General features: G+C 40.3%; 1 protein-coding gene across 1 annotated transcript in view; it reads left to right on the forward strand.

Moving 5' to 3' along the window:
* The window catches only part of LOC309865617 (conserved oligomeric Golgi complex subunit 2-like), a 31,431-nt gene that overhangs the window by 12,600 nt on the left and 5,979 nt on the right, over positions 1-12,852 (forward strand). The window contains exons 2-4 of the mRNA XM_082732144.1: positions 6,967-7,128; positions 8,274-8,336; positions 10,563-10,643. Of these exons, the coding sequence (XP_082588270.1) occupies positions 7,072-7,128; positions 8,274-8,336; positions 10,563-10,643 (201 nt within the window). The 5' untranslated portion in view covers positions 6,967-7,071. The remainder of the gene's footprint in view (positions 1-6,966; positions 7,129-8,273; positions 8,337-10,562; positions 10,644-12,852) is intronic.

Raw genomic sequence — 12,852 nt, forward strand, 5'->3', positions numbered from 1 at the left:
CATACTTGGTATAATTTTTATTTTTAAAAATTTGTTGTGTTTTGTGGCCCAGAATTATTCTGTCTTGATGAGTGTTCCATATGAGCTTAAGAAGAATGTGTGTTGCACTATTACTGGGCGAAATAGTCTGTGTACATCTGTTGTACGGTAATTGATGGTGGTGTTAAGTGTGCCATGTCTGGACTGAATGTCCACATCTGTCAAATCCTTGTTGCCCTGCTGCTGGATCGGCCCATTAATGATGAAGAAGTGTTGAAGTCATCAGCTGTGATAATGGAATTGTTTATTTCTCCCTGCAGTTCTGTTAGGTTGTGTCTTACCTGTGTTGATCAGGCACACATACCTTAAGGATAATTGTGTCTTCTTGGTCAGTCGATTTCTTTATCATTATGTAATGCTGCTCTTTATGCCTGATAATTTTCCTTCTCTGAAATCTGCTTTGTCTGAAATTCATGTAGCTACGCCATTGTTCCTGTGATTAGTGTTACTTTGGATTTTTTTTAATGAATCCTAGCATTTAGCTTGTTGATATTTAAGTTGTTTCATTTTTCATCAAAATATAATTCACAAAGCATAATAGTTGCCATTTTAAAGCGTACTCTTCTCTGGTTTTTAGTATATTTACTGTGTATATGGTACATACGTCACTTCTGTCTAATTCCAGAATGCTTCCATCACCCGAAAAATAAACCTCTTACTTCCAATTCTCCCCTCCCCTTATTCCCTGGCAATCATGAATCTACTTTCTGTTTTTATGGATTTGCCTTTTCTGGAACATCTCATATCAGTGGAATTGTATAACACGTGACCTTTTGTGTCTGGCTTCCTTTAACCTGAGAGTAGAATGTTTTCAGACTTCACTCGTGTTGTAGCATGTAACAGTTTATTCCTTTTTATGGTTGTGTAAGAGGCTCTTCCACATTTTATGTATCCATTCATCAGTTGATGGACGTTGGGTATATACTCTTTTGGCTGTTACGAGCAGCGCTGCTGTGCACATTCATGTACAGGTTGTGGCAGGAACATCTGTTGTCAGTTCTGTCGGTGTCATACCCCTAGACGTAGAACTGCTGGGTAATTGTACGTGTGTAACTTCTTGAGGAGCTACCGAGCTGTTTGCTGCCTTAGCCACACTGTTTTACATTCTCACCGACAATACAGGAGGGTTCCAGCTTCTCCGCCTTCTTGCCAGCACTTTTCTTCTTCTTTTTTTTTCTTTTTCTTTTTCTTATTTTACCATAGTTGTCCTAGTGGGTGTGACGTGGCATCTGCATGTGCTTTTGATTCGCATTTCCCCAATGACTAAGGATGTCGAACATCCCGACATGTGCTCTTGACCGTCTGTGTATCATCTTTGGAGAAATGTCTATTCAAAAGTCTTTGGCTTGTTTTTAAATTAGGTTATTTGTCTTTTTGTTGTTGAGTTCTAAGATTATATTTGCATATTCTGGTTATTAGATCCTTGTCAGACAAATGATTTGCAGATACTCTCTCCCATTCTGTGGGTTGTCTTTTCACGTTCTCCGTAGTGTCCTTTGACACACGAAAGTTTTTATTTTGATCAAGTTCAGCTTATCTAATATTTCTTATTGCTTTGTGTATCATGTCTAAGAAAGCTTTTCCCGATCCAAAGTCATACAGATTTTCACCTGTTTTCTCTGAGTGTTACAGTTTTGACTCTTACATTTAAATCTTTGATCCATTTTGAGTTATATTTTTGTGTATGTGTGACGTTGCTGTTCCAAGTTCATTCTTTTGCATGTAGATATTCACTTGTCCCAGTAGTAGGCACTCGAAAAGACTGTTTCCCCCCCCCCCCATTAAATGGTCTTGGCATCCTAGTGAAAAATCAGTTGACAATAAATGTATGGGTTGTAAATACTTTCTTTTTGAATACTTGGGGAATCTACACTATAAAGTAAAACCATTCCTAAAGTAGTAAAACCATTCTTGGTTAAGTGAAATGGGTCTCTATTATGGCACTGTGAGTTTGGGTTTGCTTTTCACAGCAAACGCTGCCTAACCCAGTATTCACAGATGTTCCGAGTTATTTAGTCATGTGTTATGCAACTTTTGTTTATCTGAGAACAAATGCATAAATGGTAAGTTGAGTACTAATATTACCTAATAGCATTTGTTCACTGAGGCTAAGTTATATGATTTATTTATTTATTTATTTATTTAAGATTTTATTTGAGAGTGAGAGAGTGCAGGAGCAGGAGGAAGGGACAGAGGGAGAAGCAGGCTCCTTGCTCAGCAGAGCGCCTGATGTGGAACTCAAACCCAAGAGACTGGGATCATGACCTGAGCCAAAGGCAGATGCTTAACCACATAGGCACCCCAGTTATACAATTTAGAATGCCATCATGAAGTTCAAGAACTTCAACAATGTGTAACTGAGGCAGGGAAAGTGATCGACCTAAAGGTATACAGTTGATGAGTAGGATGGCCAGGATTATGAACCAAGACCCCCTCCCGTGATGTACTACATAACTATGATGTAAGGTCTGAAATTGTCTCAGGAGAGAAAGGTCCAGGCTAATTTGGTCACCAGTGTAAGGAGCAGGTGGCTTTCTGTAGATGACTGTGAAATTACGGTTTGGTATGAAGTCCTTCTCTCCGACACTAGCAGGGTCAGTCTTTGGTTGATTAACTAAAAAAGTCAGTTTAAACAAGTATTCTTAGGGAATGGTACATACAGTTTTTAGTATTTTATTTGGAAAAAATATATGTACATTTATTCTCCATTGAAACAGTGCCAGGTCTTTTCTCTGGAAACTGGCCTGCAGATTAGATTTCTGAGTTATCACAGCACTTGGGTTGCTCAATAGGTTAGGCATCTACCTTCGGTTCAGGTCATGACCTCGGGGTCCTGGGATGGAGTCCCACATTGGGCCCCCTGTTCAGCAGGGAATCTCCTCCCATTGCCCCTTTCCCTGCTCATACTGTCTGTCTGTGTCTCAAATAAATAAAAAGAATCTTTAAAAAAAGTTTTCTATGTTGTCTTTTTTTGCATTCAGTTTCAGTTTCTTTAACTGAATTGAGTGAGAATCCTGTGATCACTCCCTCCCTGCCTGGTACTTGGTCATCTCACCCATACCTAACTTATCAAAAATTTTCTTATTGATTTCTTTGTATCAAATCTTTCCAAAGTAGCTGTGTTAGTTTTCAAAAGAACAGTGATTTTTTTTGCAGTCATATTTTGTTGGTTTACATAGTGTTTAATGAAAAGTAAGTGTAGGTGTCCTTAACTAGTTTGGGAATCATCACATTTGATTCTTTTTTTTTTTTTTTAAGATTTATTTATTTGACAGAGAGAAATCACAAGTAGACAGAGAGGCAGCCAGAGAGAGAGAGAGAGAGAGGGAAGCAAGCTCCCTACCGAGCAGAGAGCTCGATGCGTGACCCGATCCCAGGACCCTGAGATCATGACCTGAGCCAAAGGCAGCGGCTTAATCCACTGAGCCACCCAGGCGCCCCATCACATTTGATTCTTGCTGACTAAACAGGTCATGGAGTAGCAGAGTCACAGGGGAATTAGATAGTAATTTATTGCCTCTAAGCATATAAGCCTACCAGGGTATCACAGTATTGTAGAGGGGAAACACAGGATAGCTAATCCTGTGAGACCAATACTTGGAAATAGGTTATGAAAGATTTGGAACATCTGTTCAATGGGACACTCAGCATGCACATAAAATATTAATAGAAATGTATGTGTTTTATGTAAAGACATTCAAGTTATATTTTTAGATGGGAAATTTTTTTAATAGAATGGGTTTTTATTTTTTATTTTTTTATTCTTTTTTTAAGATTTTATTTATTTATTTGACAGAGAGAGAGAGAGGTCACAAGGAGGCAGAGAGACAGGCAGAGAGAGGGGGGAAAGTAAGCTCCGGCTGAGCAGAGAGCCTGATGTGAGGCTTGATCTCAGGACCCTGAGATATGACCTGAGCCGAAGGCAGAGGCTTAACCCACTGAGCCACCCAGGTGCCCCTAGATGGGAATTAGTTTAGAAGAGCATGAATATTTGTGTGTGTGTGTGTGTGTGTGTGTGTGTACACACATATGTGTGTGTACACACATACATAGATAAGGTCTGGGGTTTCCATTCAAGATGGTGGCATGGGAGGATCTTGATCTCATCTCTTCTATGAAATACACACTGAATCTATAGCTCCATATGGAAAAATTTCCTGTGGAAAAAACCCTACAACTAGCTGAGTGACTCCTACACATTAGGTGAGTAAGGAAAAAAACCTATGTTGAAGTAAGAATCAGTCTTGCCATAAACCCCACCCCTGGTACAGCGACCTGGGATTGGGAGGGTACTCAAAACCCCAGGCTTCTCCCTGAGGAGCAAAGGGTTTGAGCCCCACTTCTGGCACCCCAACTTCCAAGACGTACATCTAAGAGACAAGACCCCAAAACATCCAGCTTTGGAAGCCATCAGAGCTTGCACCCATGAGACCCACAAGGCTATAGCAAACTGAGAAACAGTTCTTAAAGCAGTCCCGCGAGTAGACTGACCCACCCTGGAACTCAGCACAGAAGTAGCAGACTGAAATGGGATCAGATTTCTGTGAAAGAGGCTCATTTGCTTATCTTAAAGCCCTGAGGGGCAGGCATCTAATTTAACGTGGATCTGGGAGCCTAGTAAGGTATTCTCCAAAGATGGAGCTGATGGGTACCATCTTTGCGCTGTCCCTCTGCCTCGCTTCTGCTTTCTGGTATCTCCTGGAAAGGAGCTTGAATGCTCGTATGATGCCCCGAGGTTTGCTGTTGCTACCCAGGTATACCTCTAGATCACCTGGCTCAAGCAGCCAGCAAGACTCACACTCACGGTAGTGAGTATCACAGTATTTACAACAACCAAGACTTGGAAATAACTAAAGTGTCCACCAATGGGGTGAATGGATAAAGACAATGTGTGTGTATACGATGGAATATTAACCATAAAAAGAAGGAAGTCTTGCCATTTGCAACAACATGGATGGACCTTGAGGATATTGTGCTGAGTGAAATAAGTCAGACAGAGAAAGAGAAATACTGTATGATCTCCCTCACATGTGGAATCTAAAAAACAAAACAAAATGAAGTCATAGAGAACAGATTGGTGGTTGCCAGAGGCGAGGTTGTGGAGGAAATAGATGAAGGGGTCCAGTGGTATAAACTTCCAGTTAATAAGATAAGCCTTGGGGATGTAATGTACATCATAGTGACTGTAGTAAATAATACTGTGTATTATTGTATATTAATTTTATTATTTTTTATTAGAAATATGTATTATTAGCCCCAGGGTTACAGGTCTGTGAATTGTCAGGCTTACACACTTCCCAGCACTCACCGTAGTACATACCTTCCCCAATGTCCACAACCCCACGACCCTCTCCATACACCCCTCCCCCCAGCAACCCTCAGTTTGTTTTGTGAGATTAAGAGTCTCTTATGGTTTGTCTCCCTCCCAATCCAATATTTTTTTTTAAGATTTAATTTATTTATTGGACAGACAGAAATCACAAGTAGGCAGAGAGGCAGGCAGAGAGAGAGGAGGAAGCAGGATCCCCGTTGAGCAGAGAGCCCGATGTGGCCTCGATTCCAGGACCCTGTGATCATGACCTGAGCCGAAGGCAGAGGCTTTAACCCACTGAGCCACCCAGGTGCCCCCCTCCGAATCCAATCTTGTTTCATTTTTCCTTCCCTACCCCCACACCCCCCACTTTGCCTCTCAAATTCCTCATATCAGGGAGATTGTATGATAATTGTCTTTCTCTGATTATTTCACTCAGCATACCTTCTAGTTCCATCCACGTCATTGCACATGGCAAGATTTCATTTCTTTTGATGGCTGCATAGTATAATATATATATATATATATATATATATATATATATATATATGAAGATTTTATTTATTTATTTGACAGAGATCACAAGTAGGAAGAGAGGCAGGCAGAGAGAGAGGAGGAAACAGGCTCCCTGCTGAGGAGAGAACCTGATGTGGGGCTCGATCCAAGGTCCCTGGAATCATGACCTGAGCCGAAGGCAGAGGCCTTAACTCACTGAGCTACCCAGGTGCCGTATATTATTAAATATTTAAAGTTGCTAAAGCTTAATAGTTCTTAGCACAAGAAAAAAATGTGTATGTTTGGTGATGCATGTTAACTAGTCTTAGGGTGATCATTTCACAACAGATAAAAATATGGAATTTTTATGTTGTACGCCTGAAACTAACATGTGTCCATTATATGTCAGTTTCTTTAAAAAGTAATTGATATTTTATTTTTTTAAAAATTATTTATTTATTAGAGATCACAAGTAGGCAGAGAGGCAGGCAGAGAGAGAGACAGGGAAGCAGGCTCCCTGCTGAGCAGAAAGCCCAATGTGGGCTTGAACCCATAACCACTGAACCAGCCAGGCACCCCAAAAGTAATTTATATTTTAAAGAGAAAGCCTATGACACCTGGGTGGCTCAGTCAGTTAAGCGTCTGCCTTCGGTTGAGATCTTGATTTCAGGGTCTTGGAATGAACCCTGGCATCAGGCTCCCAGCTCAGCAGAGAGCCGGCTTCTCCCTCTGCCCCTCCTCCCACTTGTTCTCTCTGTCTCTCTCTCTCAAATAAATAAAATCTTAAAAAAAAAAAAAAAAGTAAAGAGACCAAAACAAAGTCTGGAAGGATGTGAATCGCTGTGTTAAAATTAAGAAGAAAAAGCTGTTTCTATTTTGAGAAGAGCCTCTTTGAAATGTATAATTAAAAGAAATAAAATGCCTGTAGCGTTAGGCAACAGGAGAGAATGGTCTTGGTGAGGGGCCCCCTTTCCCATAATCTTAGGAAGTGAGCAGACCCCCTGATGTCCTGTGTGTGTTCCCCTGCAGTAATACGGCCTCTTATTCTTTCTCTGATCTTATTTTTCTATGTAAAATGTGGTATCAGTGCAATCATTTTTTCTTTCTGGTTTGATTTTCAGGAAGATTTCAACGTCGATCACTTTGTGTCTGACTGTAGGAAGCGTGTCCAGCTGGAGGAACTAAGAGGAGATCTGGAACTCTACAATAAACTTCTTAAAATAGCCATGGTCGAGCTCATCAACAAGGATTATGCAGATTTTGTCAACCTTTCCACAAACTTGGTAAACCTGAAATTCACAAGTCCTACACACACACACACACACATACACACTTTCTCTCTCCTTAATATTTATTAAAAGGGCAGAGTTTTTAGAAACCTTTCAGTTGATTACCCCACCAACCCCACCAGAAACTTGAAGAAATTACCAATTTCATTAATAAAAGAACTAAACTTTTTGGAATACATTTTTTTGTTTTAGTTTTTATTCATTTAAGGTTGCTCTAGTTTGATTATGTTTCAAATTCATTAGTCAACAGTGAAAAGTAAAGGATAATAATACCCAAGGGGTTGTTTTATTAGTTGCTAAGTGATTACCCTGAAGTCTTCCTTGATTTAGATTAATTTGTAGGAGCAAATGTCCACCACTCTTACAATGTTTAATTTACTCCCAGGTATATCTGTTAGCCAGAGCTAGGTTGAGGGAACATTGGCCAATATTGATATTTAAAAAGTTTGGTTTTATAAAAATATAAGAATGATTTGCAGTGAGCTTATCAATTGTTTGTAAAAGCCGTTTAGAAATGTTGAATTTTGTTACTTGGCAGAAAAGTCTCCTTGTTGATGCTTCATTTTGTTTTAAATCTGTTTGTCCAGAGAAGCACAGAAAGTTGCAGCTCCGTGGGAATTTCAAGAAGCATTAAAATTAATGATGCACATTTGCTTTTGGGAAATATACCACTAAGATAAATATCCCAATAGGATTAAAAACCTAGAAAATTTTACTTCTGTTTAATTTCTATTTTTCTCAAGGCTTATAATAATGTTTAAGAGAGACGTAGCCCGTCAGACTTTCACATCAGCTGGCTGAGTATCATCAATTACAGACAGAGAACTGTTCACCTTCTGTGAAAATTTTTCACATTCATTTAAAATGTCATCTAAAGGCAAATTGTTCTTAAGGAAACTTTCGTTTCTCCTGACTTCCCTTATTTTTATAGTTTCATGTATTTCAACAGATTTTTTTCATATTCTATGAACAACATTAATGGCCAAATAACACTTCTGTTGCTTAGCTAGTTATGTAGCAAAATACGGTTGTGCCAAAAAAAAAACAAGTTAAATCTGGTACTGCTTTGATCGTTAAATAGATACGTCACTATTACTCCTTATCGTGATGTGTTTGTGCCAACCTGGTTTTGCCTTTAGGTTGGCATGGACAAAGCCCTCAATCAACTTTCTGTGCCTTTGGGACAGTTACGAGAAGTTCTGGTAAGTCCCCAATTAATGAAAACAGTCTGCTGTGACGCCTGTTGTCCTCGTCGGCTTTTCTCTAAGAATTCTTTTCATCTGTTAGTTTGGTGGTACTGGTGGTTGTATTTTAACGGTTCATGATTATAATATTCACCTTCAGAAGAGTTGTAAATGATTTTGTTTTTGCATATGCTAAAAACCTAAAAAAACATGTTCGATTTGAAGAAGACATATTCTCAGAGTAGACAACCTTAAAATGTCAGGGGAGAGGAAGCATATTTCCAAATTCAACTTATTAATGCCACTTTGGTCATATGTAAGTGGTTTCTAACTTACGAATGACTTGTATTTTAACAGTTTGTAATCTTGTAAATATCCCTCCCCACCCCACGTAATCTACGTGTGGTTAGGTTCCTGGGCTGATCTACAAAAACTGTGTAATCCCTAATGGAACTGAATTATAATATAAATAAAATGTAATACTTAATAAATGTTACATTTGCATGTTCTCTCAGAAAAATCTCTGTTGTGGGAATGGGACTCCCCACCTCTAAGCCATTGGGAATAGGAACTCCACCTGGGTGAACAGTGGAGGGGCAGTGGTGGCATCACTTCTTACAGAAAACTGTGCTGCCCTGTCTCCCTTCCCGCCCCCCCCCCCATCTGTGTCTGGTGCCCTGACTTACGGCCTCTGTCCATTCTGATGCCCTGTCGTAAACTTGTCATAAACGACACCATCCTTCCTTGTGTGTCTCCTCTAGCTTGAGTGGCCTCTTGCGTCCCTCCCCTAAGACAGTGCCTGCATCCTAGAGAGAATATAAGGAGAACATAATTTAAGTGAAGACACAGTACATGGTTAGAACCAAGAAAAATGCGGAGTAATGGAAATATCAGTGCTGAGAAGCCTAGGGGAGGGGCAGGCAGGAAAGAGTTCGTGAAACAGGTAAAAATCTTGAGTTGTGCCTTGAGTTGTAGCCAATACTTTCCATGGTTTATGTCTCATTTGAATTTTACAAAATCTTGTTAAAGATACTTTTCCTTGGAATGGAAGGGATTTTCATGGTCCGCTGTTGGATTCTACACCAGCCGCTGTGGGGCTCTCCCACTGCCTCCTTGGTGTGCCTCTTCCTCCCGGGGCCTCATAGTGGTGTTGTTTCCCAAGCCTAGCCTTCCTTTGGCCTCCCACTCTTCTCTCGAACCCCCTTCCTGGAGGCAGATTTGCTCTACTCACACAGGCTCCCGTCCCGCCTCACCCCCTGCCATCACCGTATCCCCTCCCTTTTCCATGGCCTGTTTTTATGGCCACTTTGGTCCTGCTCAGCCACAGGCCTGACCTGCCTTTCTGGTCCCAACTCTGAAGCTGTTCTGTGAGATTCTCAGACCACTGAGGGATACGACTATATCTGTCTTCATTGCATCCCTGTAGGCTGCCACAATACTGACGTCCAGGAGGAGTTTCATAATGTTGATGGAGTGAATTAATTCACCTTCCTGTGGAATTTTTGTGATATGCCTACTTCATTCTAGTTGTTTCTGTTAACCTTTGTTTTGGCCCTAATTCCTAATTATCTCTTTATTCATTAGCTTCTGGACATGTTTCTCTACCTCTGTGCTCTGCCTTTTTCTGGTCTTCTGTTCTTCATTCTTGATTCCTGGTATTTCCATACCCACATTTCATCATCATGCATCAGTGCTTTGACATTCTTTCGTTCTCCAAAATATGCAGAATCTAAAGACTTCATCTCAGTGAAGTTGGCCCTCCATTCCTATTTCTGCTTCTCTCCAGAAGGAAGCCTGCAGTGCACATGGCTGTGTGCCTGTCTGACCCTGCCCCTGAGTGTGTGTGCACTTACATCTGCTCCCCATCCCCTCCCCACCTCAGCAGCTGTGTACACATGGCTTTCAGAGTCCGATTCAAGCCCCGTCGCATTTCCAGACTCTCCTGTACTTTGCTTCATATTATCTGTTCTCCATTCTAAGCCCCCTCATCCCCATAACTTTCACTGTATATGTCATTCTTCTTCTGGCCATGCGACCCTGCCTTCGTGTCATTATGCCCCCAGGTCATGAGTCCCCTCAACAGTAACTGTGTCTGGTATATCATGTTTGTTTTTTTTTTCTTGTCAATATCTGCATAGTACTGGTGCACAGGTATTAATTTCTGTGGAATTGAATGAGATGTAGGAAATTGATAATGTGACAAAACCGTGTCTGTAATACATTTTCTTTATTATTCTTTTAAAGAGTCTCAGGTCATCAGTCAGTGAAGGAATTCAGGCAGTAGATAAACGAATGTGTAAACAAGAGGACATAAGGAAGAAAAAGGTACCCTCCAGTAGATTTCTTATGCTGCATGCCAGTTGAAGCCCTCTCCTCTTGTCTCCGCGAACTTGTCAGCACTATTCAGCTTTTTTTCTTTTTTTTTTTAAATTTAGCTTTTTTTCAAAGCTCTCACGCATGTGCATTTTATGCATTATGTCACGTTATCTACCTGAAACAAGAAGACAGAATTTCAGAGGTACCCACACAATGTCAAGATCACCCACTTTTTCCAGAACAAGAAACAGTGATAACTGTTGTCGGTGCAGCGCTTGACAGTTAACGACTGTATAAATTGTCAGTGGCCCTGTAACGAAAATAGGCCTATATTAGAGACTAGGGGAGAAGTGGGCTTTCCAAAGCAAACTCAGGATTCTGCCGTAGGTTTGCTGTTATTTTCTGATCCTGTGTTCTTTATGTTCTGGTGTTCACTTTAATTTTTTCAATTCCCAGTAGTTAGCATGCAGTGTTGGCTTAGTTTCAGGTGTGTGAGACAGGCAATGGCTCTGTACATCTGAGGGCTCACCCCGGGAGTGTGCCCCTTAGTGCTATCTCCAGTTCCAAGTGTCCCCGATATCATTCATGATCATAACAATGTAGGGGCACAGCGGGCATTGGGAGTCTGGGCTTCTGACTCTCGCCTGCTGCTCTGTACAATGTTTTCTATGTGTATTATTAGCATATTTGTTAAAATCTCAGTGGGGAGAAGCCTGTTTGAGGGACCTTCTGTTTAATTCGCCTCTGGATCTCCTCACAGCTTTTGTCCAAAGAATGCTTGTCGTGCGCTTCCAGACAAAACAGTAAGCTTTGTGAGAGCAGGGTGTATTTCTTGCTTTATTTTCTCGTGCCCCCCCCCACCCCCCGTCGGAATGAATATCGAGCTCCCAGGGGTGTTCCTTATTATTATTATTTATTGAATGGATGACTTTGTATATTTTTGTTCTTTAAGGATGAGAGTTTTCATAATGTCCCTCAACCTCTTTGATAATATTTGTAGTGTAAAAGGTCTTTAATGATTTGGTGCTTGGGCATATAGGTATATGCACATGTAAACTGAGAGGGCCAGTACAATCGGAAGCCAAAGTTAAAACATGAATAAAGGGCCATAAGAAAACAAATGGAGGGGCGCCTGGTGGCTCAGTTGGTTAAACGTCCGACTCTTGATTTTGGCTCAAGTCATGATCTCAGGATCATGAGATTGAGCCCCGCATTGAGCTCTGTGCTCAGCAGGATGTCTGCTCGAGATTCTCTCTCTCCCTCTGCCCCTCCCATGCACGCGCACATGCAGTCTCTCTCTCTCTCAAATAAACAAATCTTTTTTAAAAAAATAGGAAAGAAATGCCCATAGAAAGATTCAGGATGGGGAATAAAAGAAATAAGAGTATAGAATATGAGAAAGCAAAGTCTAGGGTTTTTTTTTTCCTCTATAAACTTGCAATAGAATATGGAAGTATGCTTATTCTAGAACTAAGATTTGCATTCTTGAGAATTCTGTGTTTCATAGAAATATTCAAAATATAGCATGCCCTATATATTTGAAGTTAACTTTTGGTCTTATATTTTCCTGCATTTAGCATGGGAAATAAAGATGATTAAGAGTAAAGATGGTGACGTTTTTTGTTTGCTTAATTTTTATTTTTATAGATGTGTGTGTTGAGGCTTATACAAGTTATTTGATCAGTTGAAAAGATTGAAAAAATCTTAAATTCACAAAGTTCGAAAGAAACCTCTGCACTAGAAGCAAGCAGGTAAGCATTTTTTTTTAACTAAGTAGCACATAAATTAATACTTCACATCCAATCTAATTAGGTGGGGACGGCTTAGTTAGAATTCATTTCTGAACCAGAAGGAAATCCAGGTTTGTGGCTAGAATGTAGCTCCAGGAGAGTGGAGAGCATGAAATGGTGAAATCTATAACACGTTCCTATAAACCCTTTGGTTATAGACCACAGTTCCAACACGTCATTATGCTTGCAGTGTAAAAGTATATTTGGAATCACCTTCCCTGAGGACTAGCAAAGTCATGTTGATCTTTAAGGCATACCTACCATTCATCTTGGTTTTTCTCCATCTCATTTTTTCCCCTAGACATGCCCAGAGTATTACCATTGATGTATTTTGCACCAGCATTATATTATTATGAAACAGTATAGGACATATCCAGTTGAAATTTACAAACAGGAAAGAAAAAACTTATGAAATAGGAAAAAGATGA

This window comes from Mustela nivalis (genome assembly GCF_964662115.1).
Source record: "Mustela nivalis genome assembly, chromosome: 5".
NCBI classification, from domain to species: domain Eukaryota; kingdom Metazoa; phylum Chordata; class Mammalia; order Carnivora; family Mustelidae; genus Mustela; species Mustela nivalis.